Source organism: Nilaparvata lugens, chromosome 1, assembly GCF_014356525.2.
Source record: "Nilaparvata lugens isolate BPH chromosome 1, ASM1435652v1, whole genome shotgun sequence".
Taxonomy (NCBI): domain Eukaryota; kingdom Metazoa; phylum Arthropoda; class Insecta; order Hemiptera; family Delphacidae; genus Nilaparvata; species Nilaparvata lugens.
In genome coordinates this window covers 57520075-57536636 of record NC_052504.1, presented here as the reverse complement: position 1 = coordinate 57536636, position 16562 = coordinate 57520075, and the positions used below count along the sequence as shown (strand labels likewise).

At 34.2% G+C, this 16562-nt stretch overlaps 1 protein-coding gene across 14 annotated transcripts in view; it reads right to left on the bottom strand.

The window, feature by feature from the left end:
* The window catches only part of LOC111045927 (ultraviolet-B receptor UVR8), a 95148-nt gene that overhangs the window by 69281 nt on the left and 9305 nt on the right, over window positions 1-16562 (bottom strand). For 13 of the 14 annotated variants that reach the window (XM_039437744.1, XM_039437774.1, XM_039437788.1 and 10 more), the window contains 3 exons: window positions 7862-8105; window positions 7379-7470; window positions 6177-6372 (listed from right to left, as the gene is read on the bottom strand). In XM_039437744.1, the coding sequence (XP_039293678.1) occupies window positions 6177-6372; window positions 7379-7470; window positions 7862-8057 (484 nt within the window). In that variant the 5' untranslated portion in view covers window positions 8058-8105. The remainder of the gene's footprint in view (window positions 1-6176; window positions 6373-7378; window positions 7471-7861; window positions 8106-16562) is intronic. The other variant, XM_039437837.1, reaches the window with a different exon arrangement.

The following is a 16562-nucleotide window of genomic DNA, read 5'->3' as shown; positions in this document are numbered from 1 at the left end:
AAAAGCGGACAACGATGAGGAGGGCGGGAGTGAGGGGAATGAGGAGGAGGAGGAGGGGGCAACTGATGTCGTCGATGTAGCTACATGTAAAGTAGAAACCAAAACTCACTATTGTTCAATTGTTAATCTTGAAAAACTTATTAGGAAACAACTAACTAAACATGATGGAAAAATAATTATCTGTCGACGATGTTTTACTTATTATACCCTTATCTAGACGGAGAAAGACAAATGATAGAACATGAAGAATATTGTTCTCAACAAAAAGTTATGAGAGTTACTATGCCTAAAATGCAAGAGGATGGAACACCACCAGTTTTAGAATTTAAAAACCCATTAAGAAAATATAAACTACTCCTAAGCTGTTATGCTGATTTCGAATGTCTTCTCGTTAAACCACCACCAAACTCTGACTCTGATGATGATGATGATGGTGATAATGGAGAAGCCGAGACAACTGGTGAAATCAATAACACTGCAAGGAGGAGGAGGTTAAAGAGAGGGAATCGAGCAACAAAAACTAAACATAATCATGTTGTAATGTCCTACTGTTTGTACTTTGTTAGAGATGAAACACGATGAATACCAGACAGTTTGCCTCTATCACAGAAATTACCATCGCATCCTATACTCTATAGAGGTGAAAATGCTGCCATACATTTTCTAACCACTTTAACTGAATATGCTACCCAGATTATAGAATCGATAGATGAACATCATATTGGTATGTTTCCATTAACTAGAGAACAAGAGCAAATGCATTCTGATGCAAAATCACAGTATTTCTACACAATTCAGCATCTTATGATACCCACCTAATTGTCTCTGCACTCGGTTCTGTTTGTGGTAATAATTTTCATAAATTAAAAGTAATTCCTCAGACAAGTGAAAAGTATCATTTACTATACAATTGTCCAATTGACTCCATCTCAGATTTCTTGATTCGTACAAATTTTTACCCAATAGTTTTGATTCATTAACTTCCAATCTGCTTCAGCCTGCTGGCCTATCACCAACTATTGAGCAAATAGCTTGTATTCTCAAACACACATCGAAACATTTCGATCATCAAAGTTTACTTCTTGTATCATGTGAAGGAATTTTCCCATACAAATATTGTGATTCTTGGGCTAAAATGAACGATGAAAATTTACCACCTATAGAAGAATTTTACAGTTCTCTTTGTGATAGTACAATAAGTGCAGACGATTATCAGCATGCACATAAGGTTTGGAAACACTTCAATTGTTGCACACTTGGTCAATACAGTGACTTATATTTGAAAACAGATGTCCTACTCCTAGCTGACATAATGGAATCTTTTCGCAACATTAGTCTCGAAATTTTCAAACTTGACTCAGTTCACTATTTTACACTGCCTGGCTTTTCTTTTGATGCTATGCTTAAATATACTAAAATTAAGTTGGAACTTTTGACAGATTACTCAATGTATGCATTTTTCCAATCCTCTATCAGGGGCGGAATAGTTACATGTGTTCACAGACATGCAATTGCAAATAATCACTATACTGGAGCACCTTACAATACCGAAAAACCCAACAGTTTTCTAGCTGTTTTAGACCTCAATAATTTATACGGTTTATCTTTAAATCGATATTTGCAATATAGAAATTTTGCTTGGATGAGCCGACACAAAATAGACAATGCTGTTGCCAACATGAAAAATTGGAGCGAAGACCAAACAGTAGGCTGTATATTGGAAGTCGACATTGAATATCCGGTAGAATTACACAACACGCACAATGATTTCCCCTTTCTGGCAAGGAATCAAAAAGTTCACCCATCCAATCAGACTCATCTCATAACCTCACTTACAAATCACACAAATTATGTATGTCACTATTTACTATTGAAACAGGTGATAGAAAATGGATTGAAATTGACAAACATTTGTAGAGGCATTTCTTTTGAACAAAGCAAATTTCTAGAACCATACATAAGTTTAAACACACAGCTAAGACAACAGTCTAAGAATAAATTTCAAAACAATTTCCACAAATTACTCAACAATGTTATTTTTGGTCGATCTTGTATGAATTTATGGAAACAAATGGATTTAAAGTTAATTAATAATGAGAAAACGCTATTGAAATATATTGCTCAACCTTCATTCAAAGATTGAATGATTTTTGGGAAAAACATATGCACTATAACTCTACACAAAGAGAATATTTTGCTAAAAAACCCTATTTACATTGGTTTTACGGGTTTAGATTTGAGTAAAATAGTAATGTATTCATTCCATTATGATGTAATTAAAAAGATATATGGTCCCCATGCCAACTCTTGTATCAGGATACAGACAGTCTGTTTTATCTGTTGAAAACTGATGATCTGTACCATGACATGCACACAAATGAAGATTTAAAATATTGGCTAGACACGTCAGATTATCCTGTAGCTCATCCATGTTATTCCACACATAACCATATGGTTGTTGGTAGGATGAAAGATGAATTTGCTTCTAAGGCTCCTTTTCAATTTCTAGGTTTACGATCAAAACTTTGGGCATGTAGATTATATAGCGAAATTATTAATCAGCAACACCAGCAACAACAACAACAGCATTTTGATGAAGAAACAGAAGATAAATTAGAGATTGAATGTTAAGTAGGACTGATTAAAAAGGCTAAAGGGGTAAAACGATGTATATTGCCACTCAAATTAACAGCTCAACATCCAAAGTCTAATCAATACATTTCATTTCAAGACTATTTAAATTGTCTATTTGAAGGTAAAGAAGTGTACGGAAGACAGAATTTGATTAGATCAAAAAAACATAAAGTAATGACAATTTGAAATGACAAAATAGAAAGGCACTTAGTTGTCAAGATGAAAAAAGGTATATCTGTAGTGATAACATTAGAACATTAGCTTTAGGTCACTAGAGGATTCCACTATTAACAGATAAGAATTCACCTAATGCTTCTTCTTCTTTTTCTTCCTTCTCATCCTCCTCCTCTCCTTCTCCTTAAGGAAACAAGTGGTAGTAGCAGTGATTTTATTGATTGTGTTATTGTGTGTTACGGATGATATAAAAGATCAGTAAGTTGAATGTTGATGCCATTGAAGTATGCTATAATATTGACCAACAATGCATGAGAATAAGACATGCAGATACTGCAATTGTATCAGCTTGTGTTCAACAAGAAAATTATGGAACTTTTTGTGATAAATTCATATTCAAAATGAATATTAACAATAGACTATGGTTTGAAATAGAATTGATAGTACGAAAAAGCAATTTTACATTATGTTGAAACTGTTGTGAAGTCAAACAGTGTGTCATTTTACTTCTCATCATTTCTTTTGAGAGGTACATAATTATTGGTAGTAAATCCTATGCCTTCTTGTCCTCCTCCTCATCATCATCAACCTAATAGAGGGTACACATTGTGTGTGTGTATGTCTGTGTCTGTGTCTGTGTCTGTCTGTGTGTGTGTGTGTGTGTGTGTGTGTGTGTGTGGTGTGTGTGTGTGTGTGTGTGTGTGTGTGTGTGTGTGTGTGTGTGTGTGTGTGTGTGTGTGTGTGTGTGTGTGTGTAATTCATATTATTATTATTGTTGCAATTACAATATTTGTTGAATACACCAGTGACTTGCATGTCACTAACACTCTTGTTTGTTATACAAAGAAAATCAGAATTTTAAGGTTGTGTTTGTGTTTGAAAAAAAATCAAAATTTGTGGCTTGTATGCCACTAACACTCTATAGTGTTCATGTTTATATAGATTTTACACTTATTATTGTTAATATTATATTGTTACTATCAACACTAACACTCTTGTTTGTTATACAAAAGAAAATCAGAATTTTTGTGTGTTCATTCCATAATGTGTCAATAAAAGCATAACTAACTCACACTGTCTCTCTCTCTCTCATTCTCTTACTCAGCCACTCACCACTAGATGACTATACTTATCACTAAATTGAATTGTATGACTGAAAAATAAAGAAACAAAATATTCTATTTAACTGGTTTGTGTGTGAATGAAGACAGCGGGGTTGCTTATGCAACCCGCTACACATGAAGATAAATCAATCAGATAAATGTATCAATCAGATAAATGGGGTGTAGCTGTAGAATTCATTAGTAGCTGGTATGTCTTGATAAAAGAAGCAGGGGTTTGTTTATGCAACCCTGCTTCACATTACCATAATCATATTATAATATTCTCTATCTTAGAATTTCAAAGGAGAGAAGATACTCTCACAAAGTGTTACAAAATTGAATACTAGCCTCTAATAAGCTGATAAAATGTCTTCAATTTGGTATGTCTGTTGCACTCTTACTAGGAGTGAGAAAAACAATAGTTGTGCTTCTAATAGGCTCAACTAGTGTTTGCCTTACTGGGTAAGGAGGAAATCAATAGTGTTGGTGGTGTTTATTGGCTATTACATACAGTTGCTTATTAATATTTAATTTCAATATCTGAGGGGGAAACAGGACACTTAAGTCATTTTAATAGCCTATTAGGCGTGCAACAATTGTGTCAGTTGCAAGTGAACTGAAGTGTGTCTCTTACTAGGGGTGACTTGACTAGACTCCTGGAGTATTATATCCACACACTGTTATTATAGTATTCTCTCTATCTTTGAATTTCAAGGAGAGAAGATACTATCACAAAGTGTTACACACACACAAAATTGAATACTAGTCAATGTTATAATGTCTGAAAAACAAATAGAATGTACACTGCCAATTTTGTTTGAACTGTTGCACCCTTACTAAGGGTGAGTGGAAATCAATCAATAGTTGATCAACGGTGGCACCATGCGCGCGCATGTGGCGCTCGCTTATGGCGGGAAAGATTTTGAGGTTATGTTGTATGGCATGCGCGGGGCAGGAAAAATTGAGTTAGAGGTTAGAAAAAAAAGGAGGGAAATTTGGTGGCGGGAAATTTGGGGGTCAAGTGACATCACTGATCAGCTTATTAATGATGTCACAGATCAGCTGATTCATGAAGTCACAACTCAGCTAAGGGTGGGTGGGTGGGGGGAGGGGTTGGTGACGCCACTGTCGGAGGGGTGGTGGGGGGGTGTGATGTCATTGTTGATTTATGTCTCTCATTTTTATCCTCTCATTTTTATCCTACTGTTGCATGAATCATAAAAAGGAGAGTTAATTTTCATATTATTGGACAAAAATTGGACTTAAACTTTCAACAGTAAAAACAAAACTTTTTTAGTCATATTATCAAAATTTGGGAACAGAATAGTTTTGAGTCAAGCCTGCTATTCAATCCCGATCATGTTCATAATATGATTTGCAATTGTATCTACAAATAAATGAATAATTTACTAGATTCATTGGAGTATTCTATAAATTGGTGGCAAAACACCACATATGCTCTGCTACTGCAGTCTTGTTTTGAACTGATACTTTAAGAAATATATTATCTTTAGGCCTATCATAAATTAAATTAATATTGAAAGAACATCCAATGCAATATTCAAATTCACAGTATATTTGCCGGCTTCTAATAACCACCTAAGTGAATCACAAAATATTTTGACTGAGCTAACTGGCTCTTGGTCAGCACTTATCCACAACTTTTTGCTTTATTAGAGTTATAAAATCAGCAGTGATAGTGATAATGTTATTTTGAACTTGCTTGCTGCAATCCCAGATCAAATTCTAAATTGAGTTTATTTGGAATTTGTTGATTGGTATCCATCCAGAACTTTTGCCTATTCTGGTATTCTGGGCGAAGCCTATTGCTTACTTTTTCATCTCACTCATCTAAATTCTTCAGGTAGCCAACTCTCTTCCATTGAATTTCTCTAGTGATTTCATCCAATATAATGGGACTAAACCTTGAAACCTCCGTAACACTCAATACTAACACCATGATATGACATAGAAATCTGGACCATTATCTTGATCAGACACATCTACCACTAATGTTTTGATAAGACGAATCTCTCCTTATGCACAAGATTTGTCTTATAGATGTTCGGTTGTAGTGTAAATTTTGTTTTATTTCACACTTTTTTGTGAGTGTGATAACCATATATAAGTGACAGGTTGTGCATGGACAATGGTCATGAGTCAACAGTGAACCTACAGCTTTATATGGGCTTCAAACTACCAGCATGCAATGTTCATAAATAGAAACTAGTCTATTCAAAGTTACAAACAAAATGTCAATCTTACCTAGATTATCAACAGCCAAATTTATTCTGGTTCCACATGCCACTTTAGTCACTATGATTTGCTTGTCTTCACATTTTTCTGGTCTTTCTACATTAAGTATTTGATTTAGATTCTTCCAAATACGAGCACGTTTGTCAAATAACCAATATTTGCCATTTTTTGAGACAAGATGAATATTATTGATGCCACAGGCTGCCTGGAACATTGCAAAGCACTTGAATGAATTCAAAAAATGTGAATTTTCTATGATAAATTAACCTACCCTACTATAGAATGACCCTAAAGGCCAGTGCACACATCAACAGACAGACACAGATAGACATATGCATGCCATCAAATGTTTTTGGTCAATGCAAGTAACCACAGACGTTGGCAGACAAACTTAATGTTTAACCGGAATACAGATTTCAGATTCGTTTACATTTGAATTTGTTGAAAAGCCGTGTAATCAAACCTAGTGCCACTTGCAGTTGATAAACAAGAGTTAGCGAATGCACAATGTGAAATGTGTTCATGCCGACTTTTAGAGAATCCCCCTTGGATCAATTCAAAAACGTTGGTAGACATGAGCAGACGATCATGATGGACAATTGTTTGCGCTACAACTTTTGAAAACATGAAAAGGGATTTCTCTTCTGTCTGTTGATGTTGCTGTAGGTGAAATTTTATATAATTGTATTTATTAGTATATTATGGAATCAAATATAAAATAAAATTTTGTTGAATATATTTTATAGGATATTTGATCTTTTAATGGGACCCTAAGAAACATGGCCCCTGTAGAAACTACTTCAAATTGCTGAAACAATCAACAATTTGTAGGAAAAATGACAATTCCCTGTATATTGCCATCAAATTTATTGATTCCAAGATTTCACATAGTAAAATCTTCCATACTAAATTTTTAAAATTTAAGCATAATAGTGTAATATATATTTATATATTCATTTATGATATGTAAATCTTTACATATATGTGTAATTTTTATAGAAGGCACCAATCCATGTTAATAGAATAATCTTTGAATAGTCGATTACAAGTTGAATCTTGCAGCTACACTTGAATACATGTGTAAATTGAAAAATTATACTACAATATTCTACTAGAAACATAGAAACAATATACTGGAACTTGAAGATAATACCAACAATAAATTATTATAATTGCATTAGAAAATAGTATTCCATTGTATTGAAAAATACCTCAATTATGAAGCCATTATCAGGAGGAATCAATTTCAAGATGTTATTTGATTTTCCATCCAAATGTCCTACAAGGTATGCTTCACCAAAATCTATAAAATGGAAAAAATGGAAATATTATACATAATCACAATGATTAATATTAAAATAGATCTCATCTACTTTTAAGTTACAAACTTTCCAAATAGATTATTTGAGTCTTTATAAACTTCAGTAATAATAAACTTGTAATTCAAGCTCGAGTTATCTTGAATGTATGTAATAATAGTAAATAGTGGTAAGTAAATGTAATAATAGTGAAAAGTAGTTAATGATGTGATTTTTTAGATTTGGGCTGATTTACTGCACCTTATAAATAACAACAGCACATGCAATAAGGGGAAAACCTTCTTCAACCATCTTACTTCTAATAATAGATTATTATAAATACTAATGTAGTGATAGTTATAAGAATATATACACTGTTTAAGTTTCAAAACTTACTGTTGATTAAAAGGCAGTAGCTCCAAGAGAAAACAACTGATACTATTACACCACCGACTTGCGAAGATATATGATCAATTCTTGTAAAACTGTAAGTTTTGTTTCTTTTAGATTGTGTCAATGCATCCTGAGCTGGGTTATTAGGAGGCCACTCTTTTGAGAAAGTAAACAACGACAATCCATTCAAATAGATCATCTTCTTTGCCAAAATTTTAACCTCTTCTATTCAATTTTTAGATAGAACCTGTGGAAAAAATATAGCTTAGAAACACAGTGAATAAGGTTAAGTTACCCTAAGTTACAAGGACATGGAGTTACCCTATTTACCTGACTGAGGGGTTTTGGAAAAGCTGTATGCAACCCAAGTTTTATCAGTCCCTAATTGATGACCAAGGGTGACAAATTAGTGACAGACAAATCGGCAGCTTAGACTGCACAAATTTCAGGCCAGACCACATTCAACTTCAGTCATCAAAACAACATGAGGTGCCCACCTGTGTCACCCACCTATCGACACCGGGTCCTAGCCAGTAGAATGCTCCCAATAATTGTGCCACCCAGCATGACATTGAATCCACACCAATCACTTCACACGACATCAGGTCCTGCCTCTCAGAAAACAGAGGAAGATGCTGGCAAAACCACCAGAGAATCGGCAAACACTAAGTCCTAACAAACTAGCCCAATTGACTAACGATCGGATGAACCTCCTGACTAAAAATACAACAGGACCTACCAGGATCACAAAAAAATTCCAATACATAAATTGACTATATAATCTGTAATTATTTATTTATTTATTACAGAACAAAGAAGACTACAGGCATTAAGCACAAAACAGTCTTCACTACAATTTACAATCGTATTAAGCAAGTTACTGAAAAAAATAAGAGATACAGTATATGCAATACATAAGAAAAAAATGATGAAAGCATATTGAAAGTAATTGAAAGTAATCTTAGTATAAGTAATAAATACAGAATGAGGATAATAAGTTATAAAAAGAATACAATTGAGCATAGAAACAGGTTAAGGGAGAACATGTACCACTGCTGGAAAGAAAATTGATGAAAACAAAGGAACAAAAAAAATGTGTTAATAACAACAAATATTCAAGTATAATAGTTGAGGAGTTCAAACTGTAGGTTTGATTTACTCTATAAAACTAATAAGATGTATGGACATCATATTAAGTGAATCTATTCTGCCACTGAATTCAATGAGGGATAACCTCAATGATGCGCCTTCTAACCTCACTAATAGGGCCATGCACATCAACACCTTCACAAATGCTATTGAATAGTCTCAGAACTTTATTAAGTAGAGAGCAGAAGTTATGAAGGGTCATTGACCTTGGTACATGAAAGGTCCTAGCTCCTCTGACATTGAACGTGGGTACCTGGAAACCAATCCTAGAGAGGAGGGCAGGTGAATTAATGTAATTTTTCAAAGGTAACAACACAAACATCAATGAAAACCTGTCACGTCTAGCCCTCAAAGAGTCCATATTGAAAAGGGATCTCAAGCGTCCAGAAGGAGAACCCAGGGGACAGGCTCTTCTAAATTGCATATAAAATAGGAAGAGAGGAAATTTATTCTGTACTTGTTTGACTCTTAACGTATCCTGATGAGTAGAGGGACTCCAGACAATAGATCCACACTCAAGGACACTTCTGACTAGTGACTGATACAGAGTTACAACAGTCTCAATATTACTGGAGCCAGTAAAGTTTCTCAGAACAAATCCCAATAGCCTATTCGCTCTGCCAATGATGTGATTAACATCTGAAAAGGACAATGTACTACTGAATACTTGGATACTGTGACCCTCTCCAAGCAGACACCATTGATTGAGTAGGGATAACGAGTTGGATTAACCTTTCTGGAGAAAGTCATACATTTACATTTTTTTTACATTGATATCAAGCTTATTTACATGGCACCACAATGCAACTCTGTAAACATCAGCCTGCAAGGAATGGCAATCATCCAATCCTCTCACCTCTTTGTAGATCTTCATATTGTCAGCAAAATATCAAGTACTTGGAGTTGGGCATCTGAAGTGGCAACTCATTTATTAATAGCAAAAACAAAAGGGGCCCAGATTGCTAACCTGGGGGACACCAGATGTACTGAAATAAGCATGAGAAACCCTTCTTTGAACAGTCACAAAAATGTTTCTTTGGAACAGGTTACTTCTGAATAAATCAACCAAAGCACTACTAAAGCCCAGCTGTGACAGCCTCTTCAACAATACACAATAATTAACATGGTCAAAGGCTATACTAAAATCAGTATAGATCACATCCATTTCTCCACCGGCATCAAGAACATTGGAGGCAGATACTGTGAATTCTAATAAATTTGTTACGACTAATCTTTCAGGAAGAAGACCATGCTGATTTTCAGATAGTATAGGACGTGAATACCACAGAATCTCATCATAAAGAGCCCTCTCCTAAACCTTAGCAAAGACAGACAATATACTGCTGATTGGTCTATAGTTTATGATGTCATCTCTCCTGCCAGACTTGAAGATTGGGATTATCTTTGAGACCTTCCATCTGCTTGGAAAGACTCCATTTCTCAGTGACTGGTCGAATAAATATTTCAATGGTCTTATTAATAGCTCACCACAACCCTTAACAATGAAGGAAGGAATACAATCAGGCCCATGAGCTACTCTAGGCTTTAATCTTTAAATTGCAGATTGAATACTTTCCTCTGATAATGATGCAACTTCCAGAGTACCATTGGTTGTATCATGCAAAAACTCAATACCATCACCCTCCTCAAAGCAAGCAGTGACTGGTGAGAAAACAGATCCAAAATAATTGGTGATCCCTGAAGGAATTTCATCTCCAACGAAATTCTTGTCACACAGAGTCATTTTCTCACAAAATCCATTGGACTTGCACTTCTCATAAACAAACTTCCAAAAATTCGTTGAATTGGAACCGAGGTTGGACTCAACTTTCAGCAAATAATTCTGATAGGCAACTGCAAAGACTTCAGTTCTCTTCTCAGCCTCACAAATTCATTTTTGTAACCAACTGAGGATCACTGTTTATGTGCACATTTGTTCTTCCTCTTAACCATATCAATTATTTGGCGAGTGAACCAAGGCGGATACTTGGACCTCTCATTTGAGATGCTTTTAAGAAGGATCGTGGCATTAAAACACTCATAAATGACACTGTAGAACCAGTCAATGGCTGCATCAACATCTTTAATTCTCAACAAATCACTCCAGTCATAATCTCTGAGTAAATTATACAGTGCAAAATAATCCACTCTATGGAAATCATAGACAGGAGGAGCATTAATGAGTGATCGCCGTTTCACAGAAATTCCAGTCATTAAACATATATTCAGGGCTGGATGATGCTCAATATCCTCTGGTACCAGTGCATTAGAGTCATGCTAAACGTTTATAACGGGTAAACCACAGAGAACCAAATCTAGAGTGCATAGGTTAGAGTTCTTTATTCCATTGATTGACTTCAAGTCAAAGAAATTTAGAAAATGTTGTAACCTTTTAGCTGCTATTGAACCATTGTGAAGATCATAATTACAATCTGTTACCTCAGGCAAATTAAAGTCTCCAGCAATAAGCAGTCGATCTCCAATCAAGTGGACATATCCTTCAATACAGTCAAAGTTCTTTCCATAGCTCTCAGAATTGGCAGAGTTGAGGAAATAAACAAAATTAACATAATTATAAAGGACCATCCCTATAAAATATTTTGATCATCAGGCTCTCAAAACTCCGACAATCGAAAGATGAGTTGATGTTGACACACTCTTCAGAACGGATTTGCTTACAAACCAGGGGTGCCCACAAGGGGGGGGCATGGCACAATTTGCACCATCAACATTTTTGGGGGGGCATGATATTTTTTATATTTTATGTCAACATTTTGAATCATGGCTAAAAAATCAAGGTATTAAATAGAGATATCCTAATGTAGTTAATTTTGATACTTTTTCCCACCTTTACAATGTTATATTTTGCAAAGTGTAACTCAATATGAAGCATAAAAAATACAATTGATAATATGTTGTATGCAGTAATTTTAGTAATTTCAAGCCTATGAGTTTGAAGGTGAATCTTTGACGAAAATAAATTATAACTTTATCATCCACTATTATTCTGATTTCCTTTGCTTAATATTAATTTTTAATGGTCCTGTGTTTGAGTTTCCTTGCCGTTGCAACCTAATTTTCTTAAAAGCACAATAATAAGTTAAATTGTAATGTACATTTTAATCTAATAATTATTTTAATTTCGAAGGCGTTTCATGATGATATTAATGTCTCTGTAATGGGAATGCAATTATAAACAACATCACAAACTCTAGTGAATTTGACAGAAGAAAGAACTTCTCTTGTCAAAAATTTGTGAAAAATATCAAATGAAGTCAATTTCAATCTTTAATTTACACCCTATTTACCACACAGTAATCAAGTAATTATTGTAATGCTTCATTACTTTTTTCTGTTTTGTATAATAGTCCAGTCAAATGGTCGTTTTTCAGGAAACAGCCCGAAAGAATTTTTCGTGACAGTTCTATATGTATTTTGGGGCGTTGAATTCTAATCTGAAATTTGCTGACATGCCAGAGGGCGACTTCACCCCCAAAACTCCCAAAAAACCCCAAAATTTTGGAATTTTTTCAAGCTTTCCATTTAATCTTGAGAAACTTTAACTTTTCGAGGAAAAACATTCTCTAAAATATTGAAGATAATGAAATTTTCAATAAATTGAGTGGTTGCGCAGGACTGTACGATTTTTGATTCTGGAGCTAAGAGTTTTAAAAAAAGGGTATTTTTTTAAGGGGTTTTAAAAATTATGCAAACCTACCACTTCTACCCTATACAACTACAATATTTTTCTAGTGGTGATATAAAGCCACACATCACGTTAATTAGCAATATTAATTCTGAACAGAATTCCTTAGGTACTGTACCTATTTTTGAATTTAGTAGTGGTGGGAGGGGGAATACACCCAAAAATAGAAAATCATGTCCTACAGCCAAAATTCAAATTTTCATTATAATACCTTTTCATGGCCTTCCTAACAAAAAAGAAACATATTTTGACTGAAATCACCTTACGAGGGTTATGTTCTATGAGAATCACTCGTTAGATTTCAGTATTTCGTAGTGGGGGGCACACATAAGGATACGTCCAGGATCAAAATTTAAACACTTATATCTTTTGACTGAATGATCACATCTCCTCGTACTACAGCTCGTTCATATCAGCTCGTCAAGGCGATTGAAAATCATGTATCATCTCACTGAAATTTGTTGTAAAAATAGGAAATTCCTCCTTTAGTGTATTTTAGCCCATATTTCAATGCATGGAAAAATGACCGATTTCTATATTCAAAACTGTGTGTCTTGGTAACTCAAAATGATACTTGGTCTTGATTTGAAGAAAAGAATCTCCTCTTTTATGTGAGGTGAATGATTTTTGTAAAAATATAATCGTGAAGATACGTTTGATTCAAAAAATCAAGAAATTTTCAATATATTTCTCAGTTTTACAGTCTCGACAGTTTTTCGATATAAACAGTGGTGCAAGATCAATTTAAGGCAACTCAGCTTATATAGCATGAAATTTTCTCTCATTTCATAAAATGATGATCATCATTCAATTGGCTGTAACTTTTTAACGGTAACTTTTTAACTTTTTAACATAAGTATAATTCATGGGACTGAAAAGAGGGGAAAATCCATCACAACCTCGACTAGTTTTTGGATTTTTTATCTGAAGTGTTCCACAAGATAAGCAACATTGCATATGCGAGACTGTGAAAATGGGGGAAATATCACAAATTTCTCGCACATTCAAAGTTGTGTATCTTGTGGAACACTTCAGATAAAAAATCCAAAAAGTAGTCCTGCGCGACCAGTCAATCCATTGGAAATTTTATTATCTTCAATATTATATAGAGAATGCTTTTTCTCAATAAATTCAAGGTTCTCGAGATTAAATGGAAAACTTGGAAAAAGTCCAAAATTTTGGGGGTGAAGTCGCCCTCTGGTGTATCAGCAATTAGAATTTCAGATTATCATTTAGTGCCCCAAAATACACATAGAAACATCGAAAAAATTCTTTTGGGGCTGTTTCCTGAAAAACCACCATTTGACTGGACTATAAGCTGTTATCCCATTATATTAAGCGAGCAATTTCTGTATATCTGTTTATATTTTTCTATTTTTATATCAGGTTATCTGGCTATCTGGTTATATGGTTATTCATGTTCAATGGATCTCAGAAACGGCTCTAATGATTTCCACGAAATTCGGAATATAGTAGGTTTATGATATCAAAATTACATTGCACTATGTCTCATCTCTGAGAAAACTCCCTGAAGGACATAAAAAGGATAATTCATCCTTAGAAAAACAGATGATGATTTCGTCGTCTGTTGATAACAGAAGATGTGTGTGCCTGTGTGGGAGGGAGATCAGCTGTGTAATCAATTAGCTTATCGTATCTCGCGAGAAATCTAGAAATTTCAATTGACTCGATCAAAATACAGTAATCTGATTTGTTGACATGAGATGGTATATATCATAATATTCAAAGTTGATCATTATTTTACAGTTCTAAGTGATTAGTGAGTGTTATTTTGTTATTCGATTTGGTATGTAAACAATCTAAATTAGAACTTTTATGTTTTCAAATATTTGGACTGAAAATTTCACTTGAATTCAAGAGTATGAAACATAACCTACTTTTTGGAATATTAAATATTCCAACTATAAATTTTATAGTGTATAAATCAAAATTCGGGGAAGAAACAGTTTTGGGCTGTGCCTGTTAGTCCTTCCCCAATCATTTCAAAGAATTGAGTTCTGTTTATCAATGAATAACTAACGAGCAAAACTCGGTGCCCCGATATTTGGTATTAATAGATAGAATTTACAAAATGTTCTTGTTCAGATGATATCTTTATTCCAAAAACCAAACCATTTCAAGATACACTTTGTTCGACTTGTGTTATTTACTCCTGTAATGTTAAAAAGTAAATACTACCAACAACACAACATCAGTGACAACCTGTGCCAATTTATGATAAATATTGAAGCACCGAGCTCCGCTCTCTGGAGTACCTACAAAAGCATCATTATAAAAATTATTACGAAAAAAGAAATTATAATAAATATTCATAGTTCATACAGAAAGGTTATTTCTAATCACAGTGGTTTGAGATTAATTCGCAGAGGAATGCAACAATTTCTCTCACAAAAGCATGTTAAATTTTTATCCTGATTAATTTCACGTGAACAAAATCACAGAAGACCATCTCAAAAAGATAGCTTATCTAATTGGTACTACTGAAATTAATCAGGATTGAAATTTAACCGGCTTTTGTACAACTGCCACTAAGTACCTGATTGAATTAGGTACAAAAGTTCAACAGCTGAGTCATAATTTTGTCTCAGTCCCACACACATGCACTCGCTCACTCACTTCCATCATCAACAGACGACGAAATTATCAGCTGTTTTTCCAAGGATGAATAAATTCTTTCAATGTCCTTCAGCAAGTTTCCCCAGGGATGAGAACCAGTGCAATCGAATTTTTATATAATAAACCTACTATGTTCTGAATTTCGAGAGAATCGTTGGAGCCGTTTTCGATATCCGGTGAAATACAAACATATAAACATCTAAACATTCAAACATCAAAACATCTAAACACAAATTGCTCGTTTAATAGTATAGGATTTAGAATACCTAAACTATATTATATAAACAATATATTATATTGTATGAATAAAATCGTTCCAAATTTGTATGAATGTCACCAAAATTGCTATGCAATTCTTTTGCAATAAAAGAATATCAATGATATTATTATTCAACTTCTTATAAGTAAACTTTACATTTAAAAAGCAAAGCCTTCCTTACTTATCTTTTAATATCCTATTAAAATATTGTCATGTGGTTTTTCCTGATGTAATATTAGTACTTTTTAGTCCTCCCGAACAAGAACGGGTGCACTGCTAGTCTCAAAAATAATATCGAAAAGATACTTTATTTCTATTTTAAAAGAGATGAGAAATGATGGTATATATTTTTACAATATTATGAAAACAGAAAGAATTCCTCACAAGAACAAAAGTAAATAATGTTCTTTGGAAGATTAGAATGTAAGATGTGAATTTTATTGTCATACACTGACTAATGTTAAAAACGGAAGGGTTGGGAATTGGGATACTTTGGGGGGGGCATAACACTTGGATTGGGGGGGGGGGCATGCGCCATTGCCCTTGGGGGGGCTGGGCACCCCTGTTACAAACTGCTATCAGAACTCCCCCTCCCTGACATGAGTCACTTCCGGGGCGATCCCAGCGATAGATGACATATCTTTCATCAAAAACCTCATTATTAGAAAAACTAGAATTCAGCCATGTTTCAGTCAACAAGATCAAGTCATACTCAGAAGCAAGTAAAGATTGCAATAACACATGAGTTTTGGTCCTTAAACCTCTCACCTTTTGATAATAGACGCTCAATTCCTTTGATAGCCTTATAATAGTTATGATAGCCTTACATACAATCAAATTGATAGTAGTTTCTGTTTATCGGTCCCCTGATACATCAATTGAGGTCTTCACAGATAAGCTGTCTCAACTCTTAGATTTTATTGATGTTACTCCTAAATACTGCAAATATAAGA